The sequence below is a fragment of the Stomoxys calcitrans genome, chromosome 1 (assembly GCF_963082655.1).
Source record: "Stomoxys calcitrans chromosome 1, idStoCalc2.1, whole genome shotgun sequence".
Classification (NCBI taxonomy): Eukaryota; Metazoa; Arthropoda; class Insecta; order Diptera; family Muscidae; genus Stomoxys; species Stomoxys calcitrans.
This window is the reverse complement of record NC_081552.1, coordinates 160,854,270-160,881,824: the sequence shown is the minus strand read 5'-3', so window position 1 is coordinate 160,881,824 and position 27,555 is coordinate 160,854,270. Positions and strand designations below refer to the sequence as shown.

Sequence of the window (27,555 nt, the reverse complement as noted above, 5' to 3'; positions counted from 1 at the left end):
CTAAAGAATGAAAACGCAACATTAACAATTCTATGCCACTTAATATCTTTTGTACACATTTACTCACCATATATGAACATATAAATATGAATAGAACATAATATAGGGCTATTGTTTTGTTATGTTATATATTTTATAATTCATAAGTTTACTTCGAATTGGTTCCAATACATATTTTTTGAATACGTTTAAAATGCATTTGCATTATATTTGACATACTTAAATACATGCACATTTAAATTTTGAGTTGAGTCAGTGTATAGTAAAAAAGGATGACGAGACTAATGACGGATGAGAACGAAAAATGCACTTACAATAATTATGAATGAGTTGTATAATACTTAAAAGAATACAAGGAATTGTTATTTGCATTTGCCTGAGTTAGGCAATTCATTTCATATTGTTTCTACTTTCTTTTAAACTGTTGGAGAGGGCTGGATGTAGGTGAGAGCCTGCACCTTTATTCACTGTTTCCTTCTGTTTCTTCGTCGAGTAGAAGACTTGTTGATCCATAATTACGGAGTCTGAGGGAACAAAGAAAATGGAAGAAAGTTAAAATGTGAGTATAACAATTCAGCATGCGAGCATATTATTTACTTTAATTAAAAAACATTTTACTTGGTTGATAAGATGCAATACTTACAAATATCAGATCAGATAAGCAATTTTTTATTTATATAAAAAACAAACAAAACAAAGCAAACAAAATTAAAACCACATATACTTATATACCCGTATAAAATAAAAAAACATATTAAAAGTATTACCGTACGCACAAACCAGCCAATTTTTGTTTCTTGTTCCTACTATAGCAATTATTAGGGGTTGAACTTACCTCATCGTCAGATACTTTAAGACCATCTAGATTAATGCTGTTCCTGGAGTAATTTCCAGAAGGAGCCGAATTTATATTATCTTTTTGATAGAATTTTGAGTCAGCATTTACGCCACCAACACCAGTACCACCAACAGTCGAAGAACGCGAATGGTCTTCGAATAATTGACGATTAATGTCGTCTTTCGAAAGATTTGATGAATTTGTGTTCAAATTAGGTGAATTTGAATTAGCCATGTTGTTGCCGCCAATAGCAGTGCTCGACTTCAAAGGCAACGCCAAATTTGCCCGATTGTTGGGAGTATTTAACTGATTGCCACCGCTACCGTTGCAGCTGCCGGCACCGCCATTGGAGTTTTGCCCACCACCATGTCTTCCGGACGATCGTTCACGTTGTTCGCGCTGGTGGTGATGATGTTGGTGATGTAAATGCGATGGATTATCAAATTTCTGTTTGGCCCTTTCAAATTCCAAATTGCGGCTTTTTGATTCGAAAATGTTCTCTTCGACATGCGATGTCTTAGCGTCAAAAAAATTACTAGATTGTTGCTGTTGCAACAGAGTACGTTCAGTGTGGCTTGATCGTTTGGACGAAGCCTCGCCACCGGTGGAATGACGAAGCCCAACACTAATTTGAGAAGGTCCATCATCGAATATCTGACGCAGATCATTAATATTGGGCAAGCATTCGCTCGGTATTTCAACCGCAATTTTGCTGCGTAGCTGAACGCCATTAAAACTTCCACCACCACGCAATTGGGGACTCGGTATATGTCTTACATATTGCATAGTAATTTTATAGAAAGTTAATGCATATTAGAAAATGTTAGAAAAATCGATTATGCCAATTCCAGCAGCATTCCATAGATTAGAGAATTAATTTAAGTTAAATTATTTGTTTCATACGAAAGAAATTAAAGTGAAGTCTTTTTTTGCTTGAGTTTCCAAACCTTGTTTGAAGATGTTGTATTTGCACTTGCAATCCCTCACTTTGACCAACCAGCTCATCATTGGATCGTTGTAAACGTCTCACTTGGTTAACGGCAGAATCTAGTTCGTCTTCAGCCGACGCTAATTCACGCTTTAGTTCCTCTACTCGTTGGCGTAAGCGTTTTACCTAGGATATATAAAGAATTGATAAATATTTAGATAAAAACATTCCAAGTTCATGGCGAATGAAACATAATTTTAAATTTCACAATTAATAAATTTATTAGTTTTACAAATTTCCAACTGATCGCAAGGGGCCAATAACGCTTTGAATCAAGAAGTTATTTTGAAACCATAACTGTTCATACCATTAGATATTGTCAGCTAGCAGACCGAAGGAGAGCCATTGCCGATGAAGGACTTCATCGATTCAAGCCGGTACGTACAACCAGCTACCATGGAATTGTGTGTTGTTGTTGTTAAAAGCATTTACTGGTTTCCTAGATCGTGATTTAGTCTGACACCACCGATGACCGATCGGGACAATATGGAACGCGAATGAAAAGTATTCGGGAGAAGAATACGAATTTCATAATAAAAATTGGGTTCATGTATCTAGGGGGCCATCCCGAAATCAAAAGCACCGCCAATATCAAAAATGGACCGATCGGGGCAAAGTGGAATCGAATGAAAGGCATTCAGAAGTAGATTTCGAATATGGCCAAGAAAGAACAATAGACTATATAATTTTTTGATATTTAAAGGGGCGGACCCTCTCCCTTACCTCGAAAACACCATCCACAATAAAAAGTGGACCGATCGGAACAATATGGATATCAAATAAAAGGTATTGGAGAGTAGGATACGAATACGACATTGGGTTCAAGTAACGACGGGCCGCCCCAAACCGGACATATTACACGCCCGTAACAGTATGGGGCACAAATGAAAGATATTTGGGAGTAGAGCACGAAACTAATATTCACTTTCGGGACTAAGTGTCTGGGAGCTACCCCACATCCATAACACGCACCGCGAACAAGTCCCAAACAGAAATATTGACCTATCATGACAATATGAGACCAAATTAAAGGTTTTTGGAGTAGAACGCGAATCTGATAGTAAACTTTGAGTCCAAGTATCTGTGGGGCCGCCAAAGCCCTCATAACAGACATATTGACTGATCATAACAGTATGATATTTGACAAATAGAAATTTACTATGACAGTTAATTTTGGGTCAATGCATCTGGGAGAAGGTTATATTTCTAAAACCACCGCAAATAGGCTAATTGACCAATCATGGCAGTATGGGAATCAAGCAAGATGTATTTGCTTAGTAGAGTACGAACATCCAAGATTGTGCTTAACAGTTACAAGGGAAAGCCCAAAAAGGAACACAAAATCAAAGCTATTGGAGAGTAGGTTAAATTGCATATTAAAGTAAAATTTTTTCCGCGTTTTGTAAGCGGAGCGGGTTTGATTGAAATTGTAGCTCAACGATAAGAATCCTCCTTTTTATAGTTTAGTCCAAGTGGCGTGTCGATAAGCACTACGGTTTTGTACTGAAAAGACTTAATTATTCTCAATTATCACAACTCACATTAAAAGGATAACCAATGCTGAAAACTTTCTCTGATATTTATGCCAAAATTGTAGAGTATTTATGCAAAAATTGCAAAGTGTAGTTTCGATTGAATTAAAAAATAGACAAAGTGATTACAATGTAATGGGAATCAACAGCGAGTAATAATAAATTTAGCGCCATCTATTGGGGGATATTAATTATTTAAATAGCAACGACAACACGAACAAAGAAATAAACTTTGTCTGTTTCCGGTTATTTTTAACCCTGCTACGCTGGGACAAGCTTCTACAATAAGCTTTCTAGATAAAATCTATATATATAAATAAAAATGTGTGTTTGTATATATATATATATATATATATATATATATATATATATATATATATATATATATATATATATATATATATATATATATATATATATATATACCTCCTTCCTGGCCCTACCTCCTTGAGTCTATAAGGAACAAACAAAATTACATACTCACAAATAAACGAGCAAACATACAAACAAACAAACACACATTTTTATTTATATATATAGATTTTATCTAGAAAGCTTATTGTAGAAGCTTGTCCCAGCGTAGCAGGGTTAAAAAAAACCGGAAACAGACAAAGTTTATTTCTTTGTTCGTGTTGTCGTTGCTATTTAAATAATTAATATCCCCCAATAGATGGCGCTAAATTTATTATTACTCGCTGTTGATTCCCATTACATTGTAATCACTTTTTTAAAGGAGCCAATAACTCGCCTTGTCGTATCGAGCATGATAGGCACTCAGTATTTAAGCAAGAGACGCTGCCACTCGGCCTCTTAATGGGACTCTCCACTCGGTACCGCTGATTTCCGCGACTGCAGTTCCAACTACTCCGTATGAAGCATTCCACTTTCCGCAACTTGTGGACGCCTCCGATAGCTCCCAGCTAAGTTTTTCATGATAACGAAGAACACCACACAGATTGGAGCTCAAAGTTCCATGCCGGGATGGATATCAAATGAAATGTATTGGAGAGTAGAATAGGAAAATGCAAATGAAACCATATTCGTATTCTACTCGGAGGCCACCGTTGCGCAGAGGTTAGCATGTCCGCCTATAGCCCTGAACGGGTTCGAATCCTGGCGAAACCATCAGGAAAAATGTTGAGCGGTGGTTTTCCCCTCCTAATGCTGGCAACCTTGTGAGGTACTATGTCATGTAAAACTTCTCTCCCAAGAGGTGTCGCACTGCGGCACGCCGTTCGGAGACGGCTATAAAAAGGAGGCCCTTATCATTGAGCTTAAACTTGAATCGGACTGCACTCATTGATATGTGAGAAGTTTGCCCCTGTTCCTTAGTGGAATGTTCATGGGCAAAATTTACAATTTGTAATAGTCACTTATAGATAACTGCCACATAATGATCAAAGTTATAGGCGCTAAGCCACTCCAAGCGTGTAGCGCCATAGACAAAGGAATTCTATAGACTCATAACAATTGGGTGTGTTCTGGGTTTCACTTTTCCCCTGAACTCAATTGCTTATTATCACGTTAAGTTTCAAAATATCCAAAATTTTAATCATCATATTTCATAGATGAAATCAAAAATTTATCTTACAACGAATAATTAATTTGGACTTTTTGTTTGTGTGATAATAACAAATTGATTTGAGGGGAAAAGTGAATCCCAGATCACTCTCGAATATGTTCAAAACAGCTCTAACAGATGGAAAAAAGTCAAATTCTCAGTCGTTTATTTGTGATTGCACAAGGATTCGGGGCAACATGGAATGGAGAATTTGTTAACATTTCGAGTTTTAAAGTCTATACCTTTCCTTTGTCGATGACAGCACTAACATTTAAATGAGCGCCATCTATTGGCTGTTTTCAATTGAATCAACTGAATGGAGACGCCAACACGAGAGAGAGGGCAGAGTGGTCAAATTGATCAGCATTTATCTTTGTTATGACAACCTATCGGTCCTTTGAATAAAGAACAAGTAAAAGCCTGCTTAGTTCGGCCGGGTCGAATCTTGGGAACCCACCACCATGGATTAGGATAAAAAATCATACAAAATAGTTTTAGTTGAAGGGCATTAATTAATTCTACATACCAAACTTCAAACCAGCAAAATTTAAGCTTTTGGAAACCGAAAAAGATGATCCGGGGACCGGTTTATATGAGAGCTATATCAGGTTATAGATTGCTTTGGACCGTATTTGGCACAGTTGTTGGAAGTCATAAGTGAACATCGCATTTCAGCCAAATCGGACAAAAATTGCGGCTTCCAGGGGCTCAAGAAGTCAAATCGGGAGGTCGGTTTATATGAGAGCTATATCAGGTTAAAGACCGATTTGGACCGTACTTGGCATAGTTGTTGAAAGTCATAACAGAGCACCACATGCAAAATTTCAGCCAAATTGGATAGCATTTGCGGCTTCCAGGGGCTCAAGAAGTCAAATCGGGAGATCGGTTTATATGGGAGCTATATCTAAATCTAATCCAATAATGCCCATTTGCAATCCTCAACGACCTACACCGATATTAAGTATCTGTATAAAATTTCAAGCAGGTAGATTTACGCGTTCGACCTCTATCGTGATTTCGACAGACGGACGGACGAACATGGTTAGATCGATTCAGAACGTGGAGAGGATCAAGAATTTATATACTTTGCGGGGTCTTAGACGAATATTTCAAAGTGTTACAAACGGAATGACTAGATTAGTATATCACCATCCTATGGTGGTGGGTATAAAAGTAAAATATAGGAATTTAGTTGCGATTGTTTGCGATATTACTTTTTAACTTTCCCAAACTAAAGAGCAGTATGCACCTCTGACGAAATGTTCGTTACCATAAGAAATGCATTGACGTATCCTAAACCAAATTTTCGTTACCGTTACCGCAAATTTCTTTTGCAGGTACGCAGCTCAAATGAAATTTTCTTTGCGTAGCAGGGTGACATAATAGGCATAAGTGAATTTTTTCTTGCAACTACGAATGAAAATGTATATTTTAGAAGCTCCATTCAAGACGAAATTAAGTTATTTGCAAATAAAAATGATTAATTACTGCACATATGTACTTTATTAGCCAAAAATGATTAAAATTCGGTCAAAATTTTAAATCGATGTTTGTCGTCATCTTGTGATCTACACAACTATTTTTTAGCGGCGACATAAGTGCCTTGGCTGCAAACGAAAATTTTGCTAGAGCTGCATACTCAGCTTAAGGCGGGCCTTAACAATTGGAGTTTTGGGTATTTTGAGTGCCAATCTTTGCAATAGATATAAATAAACAATTTCTGTCGAAAAAAGAATTTTGGAGAAAAATCTGATTAATTAAAACGTGTAAAAATTTTAAAATTAAATTAAGAAACATTTTTTTCGCGTGCTTAAAATGAGCTCAGCTCAGCGGAGCGGGCCGGGCTCGGCTAGTCTTATGTATAAAAATCAATTTGTGTTTGTTTGGTTATCAAATTAAAGTATAAGAGAGTAGAATAAGAATATGATATTATAATGTGAGTCTGAGTACCCAGCGCGCCGCCGATTTAACCCCCAAATACCTCCAAAAAATATTGAACGTTCATGTCTATGTGGGAGTCAAATGAAATGTATTGGGTTGCCCAAAAAGTAATTGCGGATTTTTTAAAAGAAAGTAAATTCATTTTCAATAAAACTTAGAATGAACTTTAATCAAATATACTTTTTTTACACTTTTTTTCTAAAGAAATCTAAAAGTAACAGCCGATAACTGACAGAAGAAAGAACACAATTACAGAGTCACAAGCTGTGAAAAAATTTGTCAACGCCGACTATATGAAAAATCCGCAATTACTTTTTGGGCAACCCAATATTAGGGAGTAGATTACGAAATGAAAAAAAATTAAGTCCATGTAATGTGAGCTATATCTAAATCTGGACTGATTTTGATGAAATTATGCAAAATTTAAATATCTTATGCAAAATTTGGTAATAATCGGATTAAAATTGTTCCTACTACAGCCTTAAACACAGTATCGGGTGAAAGATATATATCTAAGCTATATGTTAATCTGGAACGATTTTTGCCAAAAGCGATCGTCTTTGGGCCAAAAAAATTACATGTGCAAAATTTGTTGGAAATCAGACAAAAAATTCGACCTGTACCTTGATTACAAGTATACATGGACAGACAGACGGACATAGCTAAATCGAATCAGGAAGTAATTGTAAACCGATCGGTATACTTAACAAAGGGTCTAGCTCGTCTCCTTCTTAGCGTTGCAAACAAATGCACAAAGTTATAATACACTGCGAATTTAAAAATAAACTAACATATCAAGTTCTATCAGCTGTGCTGAGGCGTCCACCTTATTAAATACGCCTTGAACGACATGATGTCCAAATTAAACAAGTATCAGAGGATTTTCGAGGTTAATGCCGTTTAGTACATTTTATACAAGTACTAGCTGACCCGGGCCCGCTCCGATGCGCCTTCTTTTATTTTATATGGAACAAAATTTTCCTTGGAATATTTATTTTCGAAGATCTTTTAGTGAAATACCATGCTTACTTTACTAAGAGTTGAACAATATAAATGCCTTTATCTGAATTCCATATGATCTTTATTTGTCTACGAACTTAAGTTTGGGTGTAGATGTACTCCATTCTTAAAATACTTCATTTCAGCCCGATATTCTCATAATTTATGATTTAGTGGTGTTTTCGGCGGAGAGGTGGTCCCCCAGTTACTTGGCCCTGAAAAAATATCAGCATCCTGCTCTTCTCACAAATATCATTTATTTAAACCCCATATTGCAATTTGCTTAAGAGGAGTTTACTGGATGAGGCGTCCCCCGAACACATGGCCTCAAAATAGGTTATCAAATTCGTTTTCTAATCGCAAAAAGCTTTCATTTGAGCCACATATTGGCATGGTCGAAATTTTTTTCTTTTTGGGGGTTGTTGTTGTTGTTGTAGCAGTTTATTGTGTACTATCTTTCGTCTGCTTGATTCTGTTGAGTGTCAAGACCCAGGAACTCCGCGACTAAGATGGGGTGCGTCCACAGGGATCTGGGTCTGAGTCGAGTGGGTCTGGCCGGGCAGTTAAACAGGTGACGTGTATCGTGCGGTCCCTGGTTACAGTCGGGACATACATCTTGTACGTCGGCATCAATCCTAGCTCTGTGGGAATTGAGGCGGCTGCATCTGCCGGAACGTAGTTGAGCCAGAATCACTCTGGTTTGCCGGGGGAGGTCGATTTCTTCGGGTGCAATGGGTGGCGGTCGTACTCCAAGGACTACATTCACCCGGTAGCCAGTTAACGCGTCTGCTACCGTGTCTGCATGAATGTTGTTCAGACCCGCTTGATATGCCGCTTGATCTAGAGGTTCTCTCTTGTAGCGCTGGACCTCACGCTCTAGATCATGTAGATCTACCTTAAGGCTTCTGGGCGGTGGGTATCTATCCACAAGATGATGATTTGGATGATTTCTGCGATAACAGCCCAAAAGGTATTGCTTAGACAGCATGTAGTTATGTCTTCGCACTGGTAGGATCTTTGTCTCCTGGTGGAGGTGGTCCACATGAGAACTAAGGAGGCAGCCCGTCGCAGTTCGGAGGGCGGCATTCTGACAGATCTGAATATTATTCCACTGCGTGTCACAAAGCTGACGTGACCACACTGGCGCTGCATAACTTACCACAGACCGGCCAATTGCTTTGTACGTGGTCAACAAGGTTTCTTTGTCTGCACCCCAAGTGCTGCCAGCGAGTGACTTGAGGACCTTGTTTCTACTTTTGACTTTATTGCAGATTGCTGTGGCATGTGGGGAGAAAGTGTAGGAGCTGTCAAATGTGACGCCAAGTATTTTGGGACACTTGATGGTCGGAATCAATTCTCCATCGACCATCACAGTCAGCTCAGAATTCACCTCACGCGTATTTGTAGTGAACAGTGTGGCTGAAGATTTGGTGGCGGATATCTTCAGATTTCTTGCAGCGAAATATGAGGCAAGCTCGTTGAGGTAGACGTTCAACCTATCGCAGATGTCATCAATGGGTGGGGGGCCTGATGCCAAGATCGTACAGTCGTCCGCATATGATACGATCTCTATGCCGTCTGGAGGAGGTGGGATGGAGGAAAGGTAGAGGTTAAACAGAGCCGGAGATATCACCCCACCTTGGGGAACTCCCTGTTTCACTCTACGGTGTTTTGACTTCTTATCCCTAAATTCCACAAATGACTGGCGGCCACACAGATAATTCGCGACCCAACGTTTCAGGCCTGGCTGGAGGGACGTGTTGGCGATGTCCTAAAATAATTTGGCATGGCTGACCGTGTCGAATGCCTTCGATAGGTCCAGTGCCACGAGGACCGTCCTATCACATGGCCTGGGTTGATTGAAGCCACGGCAAATGTGTGTGGTGATGGCATGCAAAGCTGTTGTTGTGCTGTGCAGTCTCCGAAATTCGTGTTGATGCTCGGCGAATGGAAATTCTCCTACGAGGCTCGGGAGGAGTAATGCCTCAAGCGTCTTAGCCACTGGTGAGAGAAGGGAGATCGGTCTGTACGACTCCCCCAAACTCGGGTCCTTACCAGGCTTCAGTAGCGGGATCACTCTGCCCATTTTCCAGACATCGGGAACTATAAGAGTGTTCAATGACAGGTTAAGGACTGTGGTAAGGTACTCAACTCCAGGTAAATCCAGATTCTTCAGCATCAATGTAGAGATTCCGTCGGGGCCCAACGCCTTGGAAGGTTTGGCGCCACGGATGACATTCGTAACTTCTCCCACGGTAAATTGTGATGGCTGTTCATCGGCTCGGAGACCACGAATACGGCGAATGGCTCTCCTCCTTGCCCTGTCTCTCTCGGGATGCACAATAAATTGACGGTTGAACAACCTGGCGCATCTCTTCGGATCAGTCACGGTTAACTCGCCAAAAGTGACTGAGGTCCTGTCGTCCCGTCTACCGGGGTTCGAGAGAGATTTAACAGTGGCCCACAATTTGCCTGCACCGGTGCCTAAGTTACATTGCTCCAAGTGTTCCAGCCACAAATTCCGCTTATGTTCGTTGACTACCCTGTTTATTTCCAGATTCAGCTCGTTGATTCTAGGGTTAGCGGGGTCCATAGCACGAATCCCATCACGCTCGTCTGCGAGTACCACTGCTTGCGCCGGGAAATTGGGTCGCACTTGCGGTATTCGACCGGCTGGTATAAAGCGAGCGGCTGCTGCGTTGATGATGTCTCGGAATTTCCTCTCGGCCACAAGCACATCAGAGGGGGGTGGCAGTTCATTGAAGCGGCGATTGGCATACTCTCTGAAGCCAGTCCAATTGGCCTTCTTGTAATTGATGAACGTCCGGCGCTCAGAGGTTATGAAGTCGGGTGGTCGGTCGATGGTGAGGATTATGGGGAGGTGGTCTGACCCCAAAGAGATGACGGCTTGCCAGGATACGTCACTCAGGAGATCAGGGGATGCGATTGAGATGTCTGGCGAGCTGCTGCACCTCCTCGTAATCCTAGTGGGGGCATCCTCATTCACCGTGCAAAACGTGGAGCTATCTATCTGCTCTGCCAAAGCTATGCCACGCTGGTCGTTACCTAGGGGAGAATGCCATGACGAGTGATGTGCATTAAAATCCCCCAGAACCAGACGACTATGGCCAGATAGCAGCCCACTAATGTCGGGGCTGTAGGCCTGGCCATTAATCGGGACACAGCTACCAACCGGCGGTATATACACGTTGTATATCTCTATCTCGGCAGTACCAGACCTGACAGCTACCCCCATACATTCCATGTATGGGTCACTAGCGTCAAGCGCAGGCGAGATAGGTCTATACTGCACGGAATGATGTATAACGAAGGCCAATCCCCCACCTCCATTCCTTGAGCGATCCTTACGTAGCACATTGTAGCCGTGACAACTGTGCAAGCTGCAGGTGTTAGTCAGCTTTGTCTCCTGGATCGCTGCGACCGATATGCACTTCCGACTCATGAAATCTACAATCTCATCAATCTTGCCTCGCAGTCCATTGCAGTTTAACTGCAAGAACGATACATTTCCCGACACTGGCCTGGCAATAGTAGGGCTAGGGTGCTGTCGTTGCATAAATTGCCGTACGGGAGAGGTCGGGGGGTCACATAGTCCGACGACGAGGACGTTGAAGGCGACGACGGCGACGCTTGTGACCCACTGCTGGCTATGTTCGCACAGCACCTAGCGACATAGCCAGTATGACTATACTCCCGTAGCGAGGTTAGGCCAGAGCAAGAACGGAAATGTACCCACTCCAAGCACCGGTTACACCTCACCGACACTGACCGATGATGAAGGCGGTTCTGGCAAACGGAACAGAACCAGGGTCCGGGGTTCTTTTCAATCCCGGCACGGACCAGAAGCATACGGAGAAGGCACTCCGGGATGTGCCTCTCCCATGACGAAAAAAGACGGGTGTTTTGGGAAAGGGGTGGTGCCCTAAATACATGGTCCTACATTTGGATATCAAATTCGTATTCTACTCCCAAATACCTTTTTTGAGCCCCATATTGCGATGGTCACTAAAAAATTGCTGTTTGTGGGGTATTTTGGGAAAGGGGTAGACCCCCAGAAAATTGGTCCCGAAAATGGGTATCAATTCTTGCTCTACCCCCCAATACCTTTCATTTAAGCTCCACATTGACATGGTCGGTAAATATGCCCGATTAAGGGGTGTTTTGGGGATTTGGGTGGTCTCCCAAACACTAAGCCCGGAAAATATATCACCAACGTGCTCTATTCTCATATATCTATATATAATTTATTTGAACCCTATATTGCCATTGCCCTCAAAATTGGATATCAAATTCGTTTTCTAATCAAAAGTCAACAAATTTGTCCGGTTTGGGGTATTGGCCCTAAAAACTATGAATATTTAGCTCCACTCTCTTTAGGACCCAAATTGTCTTGGTGAGCAAATACGTCCTATTTGGGGGTTGTTATGGTGGTGGGACGTCCGCTAGACAGTTGGCCCCTAATGTTGATATCAGATACGTGGTCTTCTCCCAAATATCCTTCATTTGAGCCCCATATTTCCATAGTCGGCAAAAATTACCGCTTTGGGGGGTGTTTTGGGGGATAGGCGGCCACTCAGTGAGTTGGCCTGAAAATATATATCGGATTCGTGTTCCACTTTAAAACCCTCTTATTTGAGCCTCATATTGCAATAGTCAGAAAATACTTACTATTTGGGTGGTGTTGTGGGGGTGGCGTGGCCCCATAGACACTTTTCCCGAATATTGATATCAAAGTCGTGCTTTACTCCCAAAATCCTTTCATTTGAGCCCCATATTGCTATGGTCGTTAATTTGTCCCCTTTGGGGGATTTTTTTGGTGAGAGGCGGCCACCAAACACTTGGTCCCATATTTGGATATCAGATTCGTATTCTACATTATTTAAGCCCCATATTCCCATGGTCAGTAAATAAGTCCAGTTTGGGGGGTGTTTTGGAGAAGGGGTGGACCCCCAGAAACGTGGTGCCACATTTGGATATCAGATTCGTATTCTACTCGCAAATACATTTCATTTGAGTCCCATATTGCCATGGTCGGTAAATATGTCCGGTGTGTTTTGGGGCTTGGGGTGGTACCCCTAGCACTTGGTCCGACAATTGGATATTAGATACGTTTTCTTATCCTAAATACCTTCCATTTGAGTCCCATATTGTCGTGATTGGCCTAAATATATGTTTGGGAGGTCTTAGGGTTGGGCGGCCCCCCTAGGTACCCCACCCGAAATTTGGATACCAAATTTTTATTTTTAGGGTACTTTATAAGAGCACACAAAATTTCGCTTAAATCGCACAACCCATCTCCGAGATCTGGCGTTTCTGAAAGATAGGGTAAGGGGGAGGGTCCGCTCCCCCTTCAGATATAAAATGTAGTATCCTATTTTCACCACGGGGTCATTATGTACCATCTGTGAAAATTTCAATTAAATCGGTTCAGCCGTTTCTGAGTCTATAAGGAACACACAAACAAACAAACCTACAAACAAACACAAATTGATTTTTATATATAAGATATGACGTTAACCACTTCAAACTGTAATCCTAAAAATCGTCATACGGACCATCTCTGTGTATATGGGAGCAATATCGAAATCTAAATTAATGATCTCGCCCTAACAGGCAAAAAACTTGAAAAAATGAAAAATTCGGCAGAGCCCGGCCAGTATTCGAACCTGGGCACACGGAGCAACAGCGGGAGCTAGTGCTATTGTCTTAGCGTTCGAAGCCATCAATACAACTTCAACAGATGATCAAAATCATGAGTGATACGGAAGAAGTGTAATTACCACAGACAAAATGTCTGCCATTACACAAAAATAAATGCATTGGAAAAAGTACAGCTAATAAGCAGGGTTGTCGGGCTTGGTTAATGTGGTAATTGTACCATAGATGCGTTTTCGCAATTAAATATGTACGATTCAAATACAACATATCAACGATTCAAATACAACATATCAACGATTCAAATACAACATATTCAAATACAAATACAGCCCTTGAAGCCATCACACCTAATATGGTTGAAAAGTTTTCTAACCAAAAACGAAACGCCTCCCATAGTGGTTGGCGTGTGTTGCTATCGTTGGCTTTCCTCTTCCATTTGCATCTCCGATCATTGAGCTCGTCTCGAAGGAGACACAAACAAAAATTGTAAAATTTAATGATCTCGCCCTAACAGGCAAAAAACTTGAAAACATGATAAATTGATTTCTTTAAAATTCAGCATGAATTCAAAGAGATATTATATTCCTATTTGCCATATTTCGAGACAATCGATTGACAATTAACCACATTATTGGAATATAAGTAAGATGGGACGAACATATATATAGGCTTTACCTAAATTTCAGCCAATTTGTTTTCCAATCTCAATGGCTTCAAAAAATGTTTGTGCCAAATTTGAAGTTGATCGGATGAAATTGCGATCTGTACTTTGTACACAATTTAAAATGGACAGACATGGCTAATTCGAATCAGAAAGTGATTCTGTGTCAAACTGTGTACTCATCAATTATTGTAGTTAGTTATTGGTGTTACAAGCAAATGTACTTATTATATATCAGTAATGGTAAAAGCGATTGAGCCCAGAATATGCGATATCTATATTTTATTAGAATCCACTAAAATGAACCATTGCCTTTTTTAACCGTGAAAATGCGTTATTTTTTATCAACTGGTAAATTTATACAAAATAAATTAACTTGTAGGGCATAATTTTATTCTACATAGCAAACTTCTGTCAAACCAGCAAAAATTAAAGCTTCTAGGAAGAGAACAAGGATGATCGAGAGACCGGTATACATGGGAGCTATGTCAGGTTATATACTGATTTTGGCCGTACTGGGCACAGTTGTTGGAAATCATAACAAAACACTACATGCAAAATTTCACCTAAATCGGACAAAAATTGCGGCTTGTAAGGACTCAAGAAGTCAAATCGGGCAATCGGTTTATATCTGGGCTATATCAGATTATAGACCGATTTGGACCGTACTTTGCACAGTTGTTAAAACTCGTAACAGAACACTATATCCAAAATTTCAGCCTAATCGGACGAAAATTGAGACTTCCAGGGGCTCAAGAAGTCAAATCGGGAGATCGGTTAATATGGGAGCTAAATCTAAATCTGAACCGATATGGTCCATTTGCAATCCTCAACGACCTACATCAAGATTAAGTATCTGTGTAAAATTTCAAGCGGTTAGCTTTACGCGTTTGACCTCTATCGTGATTTCGACAGACGGACGGACGGACATAACTAGATCGATTCTGAACAACGAGACGATCAAGAATATATGTATAAACTTTATGGGGTCTTAGACGAATAGGGTATACAAATTTTTTTAATTTAAATATTTCAACATTCATTAGTTAAAGTTAAATGCGAATTGCTGGATGGGTTTTTTTGCATTTTCTTAAAAGTTAAACATGTGCAACTCAATTGTTACACACCAGCTTTTAGTTTATCAGCCAGCTGACGACATTGAAACAATAGAATACGTGTTTACAACGAAAGAGCGTTGACAAATCTTATCAGAAGATTGGAAGGAATCTTGGAGTGTGGTGTTGAAGTAGAGGTACATAACAACAGTGCAGGTGGGTGTGTTCTCTTTTTAATCTCTAAATCAACTAAAATCATTCATACAATCAAGAAAAACCATTCACATAAGAGATAAACTTTCAATTCAAAAAAAAAAAATATGTACAAATAAAAACTTTTATGCTAGTAGATTAAAGAGAGCAAATATTTATAAACTAGTAAAACTAAAATAATAAGAGAATCGAGTGAAGAGAAGGCCTGATAACAATCTACACATGTTTATATCGCAAGAAAACAGCACACTGAATATACTCATATAGTAGCCTCAATCAAGCAGCCCCTTCGTTTAGTTTGCGGAGAATATTCTAACTAAGCACAACAGTCGGTCGGTCGGCTGGTGGAAGAGCTCAGTTGATTTTATGTGCGAGTGTGTGTGTTGTGCACTGCGAACTGAACAAAAAGAACTTATCTAACACAAAAGATAATTGTGTAAAATAACAAAACAAAATGCTGGCAAAGAATTTAATAACGAAATTGCGTCCTCTGGTGTCCAGAGCAACATTTGCAACTAAGTCAAGTGAGGGACCGAAGTTCAACTGGCAAGATCCTCTGAATTTGGAGTCTCAGCTGACCGAAGATGAAATTGCCATTCGCGATTCATTCCGTAGCTACTGTCAAAGTACTCTTCTGCCACGAGTGACCAAAGCCAATAGGGAAGAGACCTTCGACAAAGAAATTATTGCAGAAATTGGGAGCCTTGGAGCATTGGGCTGCACCCTGACAGGCTACGGATGTGCTGGTGTCTCCAATGTAGCTTACGGCCTATTGACTCGTGAAATCGAGCGAGTGGATTCAGCCTATCGTTCTGCAATGAGTGTTCAGAGTTCCCTGGCAATGGGAGCCATTTATGATTACGGTACCGATGCGCAAAAAGAAAAATACTTGCCGCGGATGGCTCAAGGCAAATTGATAGGTAAGTTAAGTGATTTTGCAAATCATAAAAGTAGAGATAGAATAAAAGTACCCCACATTCAGTGAGAGATAAGTGATATGCGATAAGAAAAAGTTATTTTCATATTTTACAGGTGCTTTTGGTCTAACTGAACCTAATCATGGTAGCGATCCGGCTGGCATGGAAACGAGAGCCAAATATGATAGTAAATCAAAATGTTACATACTAAATGGCTCCAAGACATGGATTACCAGCTCACCAATTGCTGACGTTCTGATAGTGTGGGCCAAGGCAGAGGATGGCAAAGTCCGTGGTTTTGTGATTGAACGCGAACAATCTTCAAAAGGTTTAGCTACACCCAAAATCGAAGGAAAATTCTCTTTGAGAGCTTCGCCTACCGGTATGATACTCATGGATGATTTGTATGTTCCCGAAGAAAATCTGTTACCAAATGTTATTGGATTTAAGGGCCCATTTGGCTGTCTTAACAATGCTCGATACGGTATTGCTTGGGGTGCATTAGGAGCCGCCGAGGCGTGCGTTGAAGTTGCCAGACAATATACCCTAGATCGTAAGCAATTTAAACGTCCACTGGCAGCAAATCAAATAATCCAAAAGAAGCTCGCCGATGCTAGCACAGAAATTGCCTTAGGATTACAGGCCTGTTTACAAGTCGGTAGGCTGAAGGATAAAAAGTTGCACACACCCGAAATGATATCTATGATAAAACGAAACAATGCAGGCAAAGCATTAGATATTGCCCGAGTTATGCGTGATATGTTGGGTGGAAATGGAATTTCCGACGAATATCACATTATTCGACACGTTATGAATTTAGAAGCTGTTAACACTTACGAAGGGACACATGATATTCATGCATTGATCTTGGGTCGTGCTATTACCGGTATAGCAGCATTCGCCAATTGAAAACGTTTTTTTAATTTCTCAGTTTTTAGGTTGCATTTAGCATTGTGTTTAAAATTAAAAACTAAAGTTTAAATATTTTCTTTTACGACCTGTGTGAATTTAAGCGATAAAATTAAAAATTATAATTGGCAATATATTTTAAACTCAAAACTACTGATCACTAAAAAATAAATATATTGAACGGCTCAAATAATAATACCTGGTTTATTTTTTTCATTTTTTAAATAGTTCAAATGCCTTTAAAAAAAAACGACAAATATTTTTTTTTATTAATATGCTGAGACATCAAAACAAATCGCATTTAAAATTTGGTTAAGATCGCTCCAAAGATGTTGCTGCTTCAATCCCAAAGCATATGACATGTAAGATATGGATATGAGAGCTACATATACATATCTAAATCTGAACCGATTTTTTCATAATTTGTTTGTCCTTGTACCAAAATTTGATGGCAACTGAACAAAAAACGTGAACTGTACTTTTACATGAAGATAAAAACACACAGACAGGCGAACAGACATGGTTTATTCGAACCAGGAAGTGATTTCTAGTCTATTGGTATACTTAAATGGCGTTGCAAACAAATGCACAAAGTTTCTGAACACCTAACCATAAGCGAGAGACAAAATTATATATATATGCATATAATAATAATGAGTAATGTAAATGCAAATTTGCCCAAGAACATTCTAATACGAAACAGGGGTCAAACTTCTCACATATCCGATTTAAGTTTTAAGCTTAATGATAAGGGACGTCCTTTTTATAACCGAGGTCGGACGGCGCACCGCAGACTACAACTTTATGGAGAGAAGATTCTACATAGCTTCTATGCATGGCATAGTACCCCATATATATTTTTTTAAGTTCGTTGGATCCGAATAATGAGTACCTGTTTCAATATCTGTAAATTATTCACATATAAAAAATCAACAATGTAGCGAAATATCTCTGTTTTCTTAATTATATTCTTTCATTTACCACATTTTAATATTATAAACTTCAAATTAAATAATGAAAAGAGAAATTCCTAAATAGATGCACCATGCCATGCGATACACCATGCAATTTTGATACAGTAGACACCGCTTAGACAGCATTTTATTGTGTCTACACACGGGTAGAACCTTGTTTTCTGACAAAGGTGGTCTGCACGAGCATATCTGAGTTTGGACCTCAGGTCAGGCCAGACCTCAGCATGGATTGACTATGAGCAATACTCAGTCTGGAACTTTGAGCTCCGAACCTTGTGGATTTCATCGTCATCACGAGAAACTAAGGTGGGAGCTACCAGGTGGGGGAGTGCTCCATAGTATCTGCATCTACAATCAGCGGTAGCGAGCGGAAAGTTTCGCCGGACGCCGGACGACACCTTTATCAATTTGACAAACCTAGTTTTTGGCGCCTTTAAATATCCAATGGACATAATGTTCCCGAGGCGAGAAGCGCTGCCTCAACATGGAAATGTCTACGGAAATCCTACGACAAGAACTACTAATACCGGGTGCGACACAGGATATACGTTTGACCATTCTTTGCTTCTCTAACATTCTGCGGGTTAAAACTTATAAACTTTTGGAAAGAAATATATTTTTTCTTTGAAGGAACTCTCTTTGTGGCATGGCGCACTACAGGAACAAAGCTGTTTTTTCAAAATTGAATACGCTAGAATAGGCAGAAATTTTCATTTTCGACATCAGGCCATGCAGTGGCAGGTGACTTAACACCGCCCTACAAACAGGGGACCGACAACAAGACAATCACGGCATCTCTCAATATTGGAAAGACTAGCAGAAGCAAAGATCCTAATACTAAAATATCAGGCAGTGCAGTGGCGAGAGACCCAACACAGCCTAACAAACAGGAACCCAACGACGGATCCATCACCGACTTGAAGATTCGGAATACTGGGATAGGTAAAGGTCCTAACATTGAAACATTAGGCAGCGCAGCTACAGGAGACTCAATGCAACCCAACAAACAGGGAGCCAATGATGGTACCATCACCTACTCCCAAGAAGCCCATTTACTTAAGATTTGGAAGGCTAAGATAGGCAAAGATCCTAGTATTGAAACACCAGGCAGAACAGGAAATGGAAACCCAATAAAGCTTAACGAAGAGGGACCCGACGATGGAACCATTACCGACTTTATAGACTAGGCAAAAACATAAAACGATGACATCAGGCAGTGCAGTGACAGGAAAGTCAATGCAGTCTAAAGAACAGGGAGCAGACGATAAGATAATTACCTACTCCCAATATGCGCATTTACTCGAGGACCAATGATTAAGGTAATCTAGATAAACCTCCACCGGAAGGAAAGAGGAAGACTATCTGGCGGCTCATCTGGCCAAAATGTTCACAGCGTGCCTAGGACTTGCATATACTCCGAAAGCCTGGCAGGAGGCAATGGTGGTGTTTATACCCAAGCCTGGCAAGGCAAGTTATGCGACACCAAAGGCCTACAAACCCATAAGCCTCACGTCCTTTCTACTCAAAACCATGGAACGCATTGTGGACACCATGATAAAGAGTAGGACATCAAGCGAACTGCTCAAATACAAACAGCATGCCTATGTCAAGGGAAGGTCTGTGGAGACTGTCCTGCACGAGGTTGTGCATAAAATAGAAGACTCTTTCGATGCCAAAATGTACACACTGGCGGTGTGCATTGACATCGAGGGTGCTTTTAACAATGTGCGGACCGACACACTGATCCAATCCTTAGATCAGTACCGGGTGGATTCGGTCCTTACAGACTGGATAAACCATATGCTAAGGAACAGGTGGATAAATTGTGAGTCCCATGGCACAAATTTAAGGGAGAAAGTGGCACAGGCCACGCCACAGGGTGCATTTTATCGCCACTCCTATGGGCGACCACCATAAATGACCTATTACGAATGCTGACTGAGGAGGGATTTGAGGGAAAGGGGTAAGGATCCGAACGAGCTATGCAGAAGGGCCGAAAGGGTCTTGCACATGTCTGGGCTCGACCCAGAGATCTCAATGTTAACCCAGAGAAGACTGAAATATGCCTGTTCACGAGGAAGATGAAGGTTGGCCAATTTAACGCACCACCTTTCCTCAATAAGACAATTTCGATATCTGACAAGGTCAAATACTTAGGTGTGATCTTAAACAGGAAACTGAATTGGAAGTGTCACATTAAGGAGCGTACTGAGAAGGCTCACAGCTGTTGGACACTATGTAGACGGGCCGTAGGTTCGAAATGGGCCCTGAATCCAAAGATAGTCCACTGGCTCTACAGGAGCGTAATTAGACCAATACTTACATACGCCTCAGTAGTTTGGTGGACTGTTGTGGAGAAAAGTGCAACATAAGGACCATACAACAGGTTCAGAGAAAATGTTGTCTTGGAAAAGGCGAAGCGATGAAGACCACGTCCACTAGGGCACTGGAGACTATTCTAGATATCCGATCCATTGACATACAGATTAAGTGTGAGACAGCCACTGCGGCTATGAGACTTAAGGCGATGGGAGAATGGATTGAGGATGGGAACAGCTCATACAATCGCGGTATAATCGAGGCAACGATAGGAAACCTGGAAGGGGAGAGGTTTCCGATCGGACACCTAAGATGAACCTTAAAGACGAGTGCGAGGAACTGCTGCTATCGGCACAGTCTTGGATTGACGGAACCCTAGTATTGCCATCTGGAAGATATTTGGTACACGGATGGATCAAAACTTGAGGACAGAGTGGGCCTAGGGGTTTACATTGAGAACCCAGGGGCTGACATCTGTTTTAGACTGCCTGACCATAATACGGTCCTGCAGGCGGAGATCCGGGCGATCACGGAACGCGTGAAGTGGTATGGTGCATGGGAACATTGAGGTGCGATCTGTGTGGTGTTCATTGCTGCTACGAGCTACCGCGCGCGCCCCCAGGTTGCGGATAGTGGAATACTACATACGGAAGTTCTTTGAGAGATGTGCGGAGTACCTGCATAAAAAATTGCAATTTGGTAGAAAACTCGCAAGATTTTAATAAACGCCCCACGGTATCGTCTGCTAATATCGAAATGGCAATACAATGCGATCCACTTTTGGAACTCTCTGCAATCAAATCTTCAATCTATTGGCAACGCAAACCTATAAAATCGCTGGTAGTCTTATTATTGTTAATGTCACTAAAATTATGTGTAAAAAATTGTAACTGTAAAATCATATGTTACTTATATTAATCCATATTTCTTGCTACACTGAATGTCATTGATATCTGACATACTGTAATTATAAGATCATTGTTATCTTGTTGTATGTGAAAACAAAACGAATAAATAAATCTAAATCTAAGAAGTAGCTGCAACGGCAGTCGCGGACAATCAGCGGTATCGAGCGGAGAGTCTCATTAAAAGGCCGGGCCGAAATATCTTAAATAACAAATGGTCAACTTGTTCCCGCGGCGATCGGTCCTTTGGACCGGAACAAGTTTGCTCACATAGGAGCTTGACGAGGATCGCCACCTCCACATGAAAATATGGCTACAACAACAACAACTGTGGCGTGTGTAATACGTATCCCAATATACTTTCGTTTTTTTACGACGTGCTCTGTTATAAAGTCTGTGGACCTATTTCCCAATGTTGCAAATCTCCCCGGTCATCCAGGGTTTTTCTTGGAGTGATTTTCTTTCTCGAAGAGGACAACCTAGTATTCAAGAACTCTGCCAGGGCTTGGTCCCGCTTATTAGTGTTGGTGCTACCCCACGAAATGTGGTGAGAGTTTGCATCGCACCCTATTAGTACCTCGTCACCTCCTCACCAGCCGTTGCAGCTCCGACGTGGCTGGCGGTGTCGGAGAGTCGAAAGGCAGATAAAGTGGTTCCAGGTATGCTCCACCGCCTCCCTTTCTCATCACTTTTGCATTCCACGTTGACAACTCTGGGGAAAATACATATTTAAAATTTTTATGACAAATAACGCAGGACCTCGGCCGAGTACCAGTGTTAGCATAGAATAATTGCAAGTTTATATGGTTCAGTCCAGAAACTTTGTTCCGGGTCCTCCATGGCTCCTGAATTTCGGATTTTCAGCATCAGAGCGTGAGTAGCTATCTCGCTCCGGTGGAGGTTTATCTGGATGACCTCAACTATTGGTCCTCCATTAGATGGAAGCTGCATTGAGTTTTTTTATCACGGCACTGCCTGATGTTTTAATATTAGGATCTTTGGTAGTCGGTAATGGTTCCATCATTGAGTTCCTGTTCCCAAGGCTGTATTGAGTCTACCGTCCCTGCACTGCTTGATGTTCCAATATTAGGATCTTTGCCTATACTAGTCTTCCAAATCTTGAGTAAATGGGCTTCTTGGGAGTAGGTTATGGTCTCATCGTTCTCTATTACTGCACTGCCTGATGTTTCCGCATTAGGATCTTTATCCATCCTAGTCTTGTTTATCTCGAGAAAGTCGTTGATGATTTCGTCGTCGGGTCCCTGTTCGTTAGGCTGTGTTGGGTTTCTCTCCACTGCATTGCCTGATGTTTTAGTATTAGGATCTTTGTTTGTGCTAGTATTCCCAATATTGAGAGTCGGTGATTGTCTCGTTGTTGTTGTAGCAGTGTGTTGTATACTGAGTCGGCAGGCCTTGCCGATGAAGGACTACATCGGGACAATCCGGTACGTACAACCGGCTGCCATGGGATTGATGCCTCGTCATCGGCCCGAGTGTCCCGTCACAGCACCACCTGATGACTCAATATGGGGAAATTGTGTATCCTGTATGACAACCATAATGAGAGTTTCTTCCTCCTTCTCCTCCCTGTGGAAAACCTCTTATTTCTCCACGATCAAATCTTGGTTTTGCTTGTTTAAGACTTCCATCATGCATTCCGTCGCGATTTTGCCGCCCACATCCTTGATGAAGACCGTTGCCTTTGTGAGCTGGCCTTCCCGGAGTACTTGAAAGCGGGAAGATCATTTTCTTCATAAGCGTCTTTGCAGTATTTTGCTCTTCGGGAGATCTGATTCGCTTTTCAGCTTCCGTAGAAGTGCCTGGATTGTAAGTTCTATTCCTTCCAGCATCCTGCGCTTACGCCCGATTGCGCTGCCGGTACACACCCCTTTTCTCCTTCGTCGTGCACCGGATCGCTTTCTCGGTCTGCTTGAGCTTAGCAAAGCCATCGCTCACTTCTGCCGTCATCCCGCTATCCTCATCTCTCGATTCGGCTGCGATGACTGTTTCGTTGACACTGTCGCTGTCTGAATCTGAATCGGAAACACCACCTTTACTTAAAGGCTGGGGACGAACTCATTTCTTCGAGAACTTTATTGGGCTTTTTACAGTGATCTGTATGATTTAACGGTAAGAACTAGAAGGCATCTTCTTTCTCTTGTTCCTATGGTACCACAATGGCCGAAAACGTCTAAGTGAGTCTGATGGCAGACTGCCACTTAAACCTAACCAAACATTAGCACTCAGCATTTATGCAAGAGGTGATGCCGCAGGCCTCTCATTGAGACTCTCCACTCGATATCGTTAATTATCCGCGGATGCAACCGCAGCTACTCCGTATACGAAGCATTCCGCAACCTGTGCACGCTGAGCTTCTCGTTATGACGACGAACACCACAAATCGTAGCATCGAGTTCTAACCTGCGTGTTGCTCATAGTAGCACAGAAGTTAGCCGCCTATGACGCTGAACGCTTGGGTTCGAATCCTGGCAGGAACATCAGAAAATTTCATAATGCCCTCCTAATGCTGGCGACATTTGTGAGGTACTCTACCATTTGGTATGGCAGCCGTTCGGACTCGGCTATAAAAAGAAGGTCCCTTATCATTGAGCTTTAAATTGAATCGGATAGCACTCATTGATTTGTGAGAAGTTTTCCACAGTTCCTTAATGGAATGTTCATGGGCAAATTTGCATTTGAATTTTTTTGTTGTAACCTAATCTAACCTAAGGTGGGATGTGTCCAGAGGATTCTGGGTCTGAGCCTGTAGGTGAGCAAACTCGTTCCGGTCCAAAGGACCAATAACTCGCCTTGTCATATCGAGCATCAAAGGCGCTCAGTATTTATACAAGAGCCGGTGCCGCCCGGTCTCTCTTTGAGACTCTCCACTCGATACCGCTAATTGCAGTTGTGGCTACTCCACGGGAGTCGAGTGGGTCTGGCTGGGCAGTTAAACAGATGACGTGTGGTCTCATTTCACAATTGGGACACACCCTGCACGTTGGCATCAATCCTATACCTGCCGGATCGTAATTGAGCCAGAAATACTCTGGTTTGCCGGGGGAGGTCACATTTTTCAGTTGCGATCATTTTTGATATTTTATATGAGCATTCATTTTGTTCAATTCAAAGTAAGAGAAGAATATTTACCTCCGCTTCATATTGCTCAGCCCGTCTTACGGCGTGACCCAACTCTGTATTAGTTTCCGCTAAAAGTTTTTTCAATTTTGAATGTGAGCTTTTAAGTTCACTTAATTCCTGAAATTTTTAAAATTGGTTTGTGTTTTGCTTATTTCTGACATAAAACCACTCACTTTAGCGCGTTCGGATAATTCCTGTTGCAGAGCGCGAACTTCAACATCAGTTGCCGGCAAGGGTCGACCTTTACGGTCAGACCTATCTTGTAAATCACGTATTTCTGTGCGTAGTTTTTTGTTATCGCGCTCCAATCCCAACTTTTCAGTTTCCAAACGTTCTCTTTTGCCCCATTCCGAAGCATTTTCAGCCTGAAGTCTTTCTAACTCTGTGCGTAGCTCACCTAAACGTCGTTCTAAGTTTTCACGAGATGAAACTTCTTCTGCCAATGAATTGTTTATAATTCTCATCTCAGCCCGGTGTGATTCCTGCAAAGTTAGTAACTCACGAACGGCTTCCTAGTAAGTTTAATAAAAATTTTAAAATTATTTGTTGCTATTATAAAAATTTTTTCATTGCATACCTGTTTTGCAGCTCTTAGTTCTTCCTGACGATCTCGTACTTCCTGAATTTCCAACGATAACTTCTCTATGTTTTTGTGCAGAACATGCTTTTCACTAAGGATTTATTCATTTATTAAAGATTACAACTTAACCAATAATTTTAACTTACTCCCTTTCTGCTTGCACCGTCTTTTGTGCTTCATCAAGCCTAAGTTGCAACATGGATATTTTCTGCAGCAAGTAATCCTCATCAAAGTCATCCTTTGAAAGCTGCTGTATCAAACGCTTCTCCTCTGCAGAAACCTCATCTACAAAAACATTTTAAAACAATTGACACAATATGTTTTCAGAAGAATGAAGAATTCCGAGGAAAACAGGAGTTTGAAAGTTAATTAAGTCCCTACAGGGTTACCTTATGCAATATAACCAATAAAATCTTACCCATATCCGTTATGATTTTAGGTACAGCACCCTTGAGAATAAACTCTTCGATATCTAAATCCTTCAAATCTCCTCCTGCAGCTTTTGTAACCAAACCATCCTCGCTGTTGACATTTTTCAAGCCATCAGAAGAGATGTCAGGTGAATTGTTAGCATCGCGTATATTCGACTCTGATTCTTCTCCTGTATCAGCCACACTAAAATAAAATATATATTTTGTTGATACATTCACAATATTTTCGGAGGAATTGTACATACCCTGTCTTGTGAAATTGCCCAGCATGTTTCATCATTAATGAATGAACCTTTTCCATCTCCTTCTTCAGTTGCGAAATTTGAATTTCCAAGTCATTTTTCTCCCGTTTGTAGGAGTTAGCTTCTTTCATGGCCATTTCTAAATTTGTCCTTAATAGTTTTGTTTCTTCTCGGGCCTTGTTACGTTCATTACGCACCTGCAAACGAAAAAAGGATACGATTGTGTATATGTATGTGTTGATATAACAATTTGGTAACTACAGGATACACTTCCACTCTAAGGAATTGTGAGTTTTGTGTATAAAGTTTACCTTACTCCACTTTTCCCGCCAATTTGCTGTGCAGTCTGACCACCACTTCATAGTTTTTTCCATTTGAGCAGCTCTTGCTCTGGCCTCTTCCAACTCTCTCTGGCGTTGAGACTTACATAGTTGTAATAAATGAAATAAAACGTTAGCGTTTTCTGATTTAGTTCATGTTTATTTGTGGACAAACCTCTCTAGCTTCCCATTCGGTATCACCATATCGTCCCCCAGTCATTGTGTTATTCACCAAACCCTGATCCATCTTCGTTCTTTATTCTGCCCAGGTTTAAATGTTTACCAGAACCCTGGAACAATAAAATTTCTTCACATTCACTTTGACAATCAAATATGCAAGATCAGAAGTAACCTGGATTACTATTATTCTTAACTTTCAACAAGATTTGGTTTTTTCTTGTAAAACCATAGAATCAAAGATTTTTGTTTACTATCGGTCCGATTTATCTCTACCTACTTCGATTACATGGATGTTTAATCACTCGCTTTGTTCGATTGGAGTGGTATCGGTATCGCTATATGCCGATTGAATTTTTTTATTTTCATAAAGGATCGCTTAGACATTGGGATTGAAATTGTGCATAATCGTTCATCGAAGGGATCGATCCAGGAATCATTGAATAAGGTGAAGCCAAGCGATCAGCCGACATACATTTTTTTTCAATTTTTGGCAGTACTTGACATTGAGGATGTCAACTTGTTTTCATTTCACATTCATTCTTTGCTTACGTTTTCTCCTTGTTGATAACATTTTCAATCAGAAGATTTGGCATCCTTAATGATGTTCATGGGGCCTATCAACTTGTGTTTCCGCAAGTGACCTAACCTTCTATTAGTGAATCCTGGGATCCGATAGAGTGACTAGTTCCAATTATTCCACTCACAAATACTTGCGCAGACGCCCAAGCTCGGCATTGCATAAAATATCATATTTATTAATTTTTTTAAATCCAACACTGAAATTGGACAATTCCATCACCTGGGCAAGTGAGCCAACCTATTCAATTCAACCATGCATGAAGTAGACGATCATCTCATCCATATAAAAAACAGCATGTCGTGAAGCGTAATTTGTTGCCATGGGCTATTTCGTACGTGAGTGAGCTCTGCAGTATGGAGTACATGTTTAAAAAGGCTATGGTTAGGTTAGGTTAAAAAAGGGTGCAGATAGTAATCCGCCCTATGCCACTATGGATATACACTTAAGCCGGTCAATCCCATGGTAGCCGGTTGTACGTACCGGATTGACCCGATGGAGTTCTTCATCGGCAAGGCTGGAGCCTCAATGTATAACACACTGCTATAACAACAACAACCTAAGCCAGTCATCGGCTTGTTGTGTGCTCGAAA

At 41.0% G+C, this 27,555-nt stretch overlaps 3 protein-coding genes across 6 annotated transcripts in view; 2 read left to right on the top strand and 1 right to left on the bottom strand.

Annotated features, from left to right (window-relative positions):
- The window catches only part of LOC106089140 (voltage-dependent calcium channel subunit alpha-2/delta-3), a 172,083-nt gene extending 156,302 nt beyond the window's left edge, over positions 1 to 15,781 (top strand). The window contains exon 22 of the mRNA XM_013254920.1: positions 15,706 to 15,781. Coding sequence (XP_013110374.1) covers positions 15,706 to 15,734 — 29 coding nt within the window. The 3' untranslated portion in view covers positions 15,735 to 15,781. The remainder of the gene's footprint in view (positions 1 to 15,705) is intronic.
- Positions 110 to 26,667, bottom strand: LOC106089141 (coiled-coil domain-containing protein 102A). Of its 4 annotated transcripts, none has more exons than XR_009396429.1 (12): positions 26,558 to 26,667; positions 26,381 to 26,495; positions 26,197 to 26,307; positions 25,889 to 26,082; positions 25,631 to 25,827; positions 25,359 to 25,497; positions 25,210 to 25,303; positions 24,806 to 25,144; positions 24,642 to 24,749; positions 1,786 to 1,952; positions 644 to 1,610; positions 110 to 524 (listed from the first exon to the last, which is right to left on the bottom strand). XR_009396429.1 is itself a non-coding variant. In XM_013254925.2 (12 exons), the coding sequence occupies exons 2-12, from the start codon at positions 26,450 to 26,452 to the stop codon at positions 516 to 518; spliced, it is 2,205 nt and encodes a 734-aa protein (XP_013110379.2). In that variant the 5' UTR covers positions 26,453 to 26,495; positions 26,558 to 26,667; the 3' UTR covers positions 110 to 515. The 4 variants fall into 4 exon arrangements, 3 of the variants coding, with proteins under 3 accessions (XP_013110379.2, XP_013110376.2, XP_013110380.2); XM_013254925.2 differs by having other exon boundaries at positions 836 to 1,610; XM_013254922.2 differs by having other exon boundaries at positions 110 to 500; positions 836 to 1,610.
- Positions 15,769 to 17,489, top strand: LOC106089142 (glutaryl-CoA dehydrogenase, mitochondrial). Its single transcript, XM_013254927.2, has 2 exons — positions 15,769 to 16,387; positions 16,500 to 17,489. Exons 1-2 carry the CDS (start codon positions 15,922 to 15,924, stop codon positions 17,291 to 17,293), a joined length of 1,260 nt encoding a protein of 419 aa, XP_013110381.1. The 5' UTR covers positions 15,769 to 15,921; the 3' UTR covers positions 17,294 to 17,489.
- Positions 26,668 to 27,555: the final 888 nt, after the last annotated feature.

Bases quoted from the DNA above. Each gene is read 5' to 3' on its own strand.
- LOC106089142 (XM_013254927.2), top strand. From the start codon at position 15,922: ATGCTGGCAAAGAATTTAATAACGAAATTGCGTCCTCTGGTGTCCAGA. The intron at 16,388-16,499 runs GTAAGTTAAGTG...CATATTTTACAG, and splicing joins GGCTCAAGGCAAATTGATAG to GTGCTTTTGGTCTAACTGAA.
- LOC106089141 (XM_013254922.2), bottom strand. From the start codon at position 26,452: ATGGATCAGGGTTTGGTGAATAACACAATGACTGGGGGACGATATGGT. The intron at 26,083-26,196 runs GTAAACTTTATA...TTTCGTTTGCAG, and splicing joins GGCGGGAAAAGTGGAGTAAG to GTGCGTAATGAACGTAACAA. The intron at 25,304-25,358 runs GTAAGTTAAAAT...ATAAATCCTTAG, and splicing joins ACGGTGCAAGCAGAAAGGGA to TGAAAAGCATGTTCTGCACA.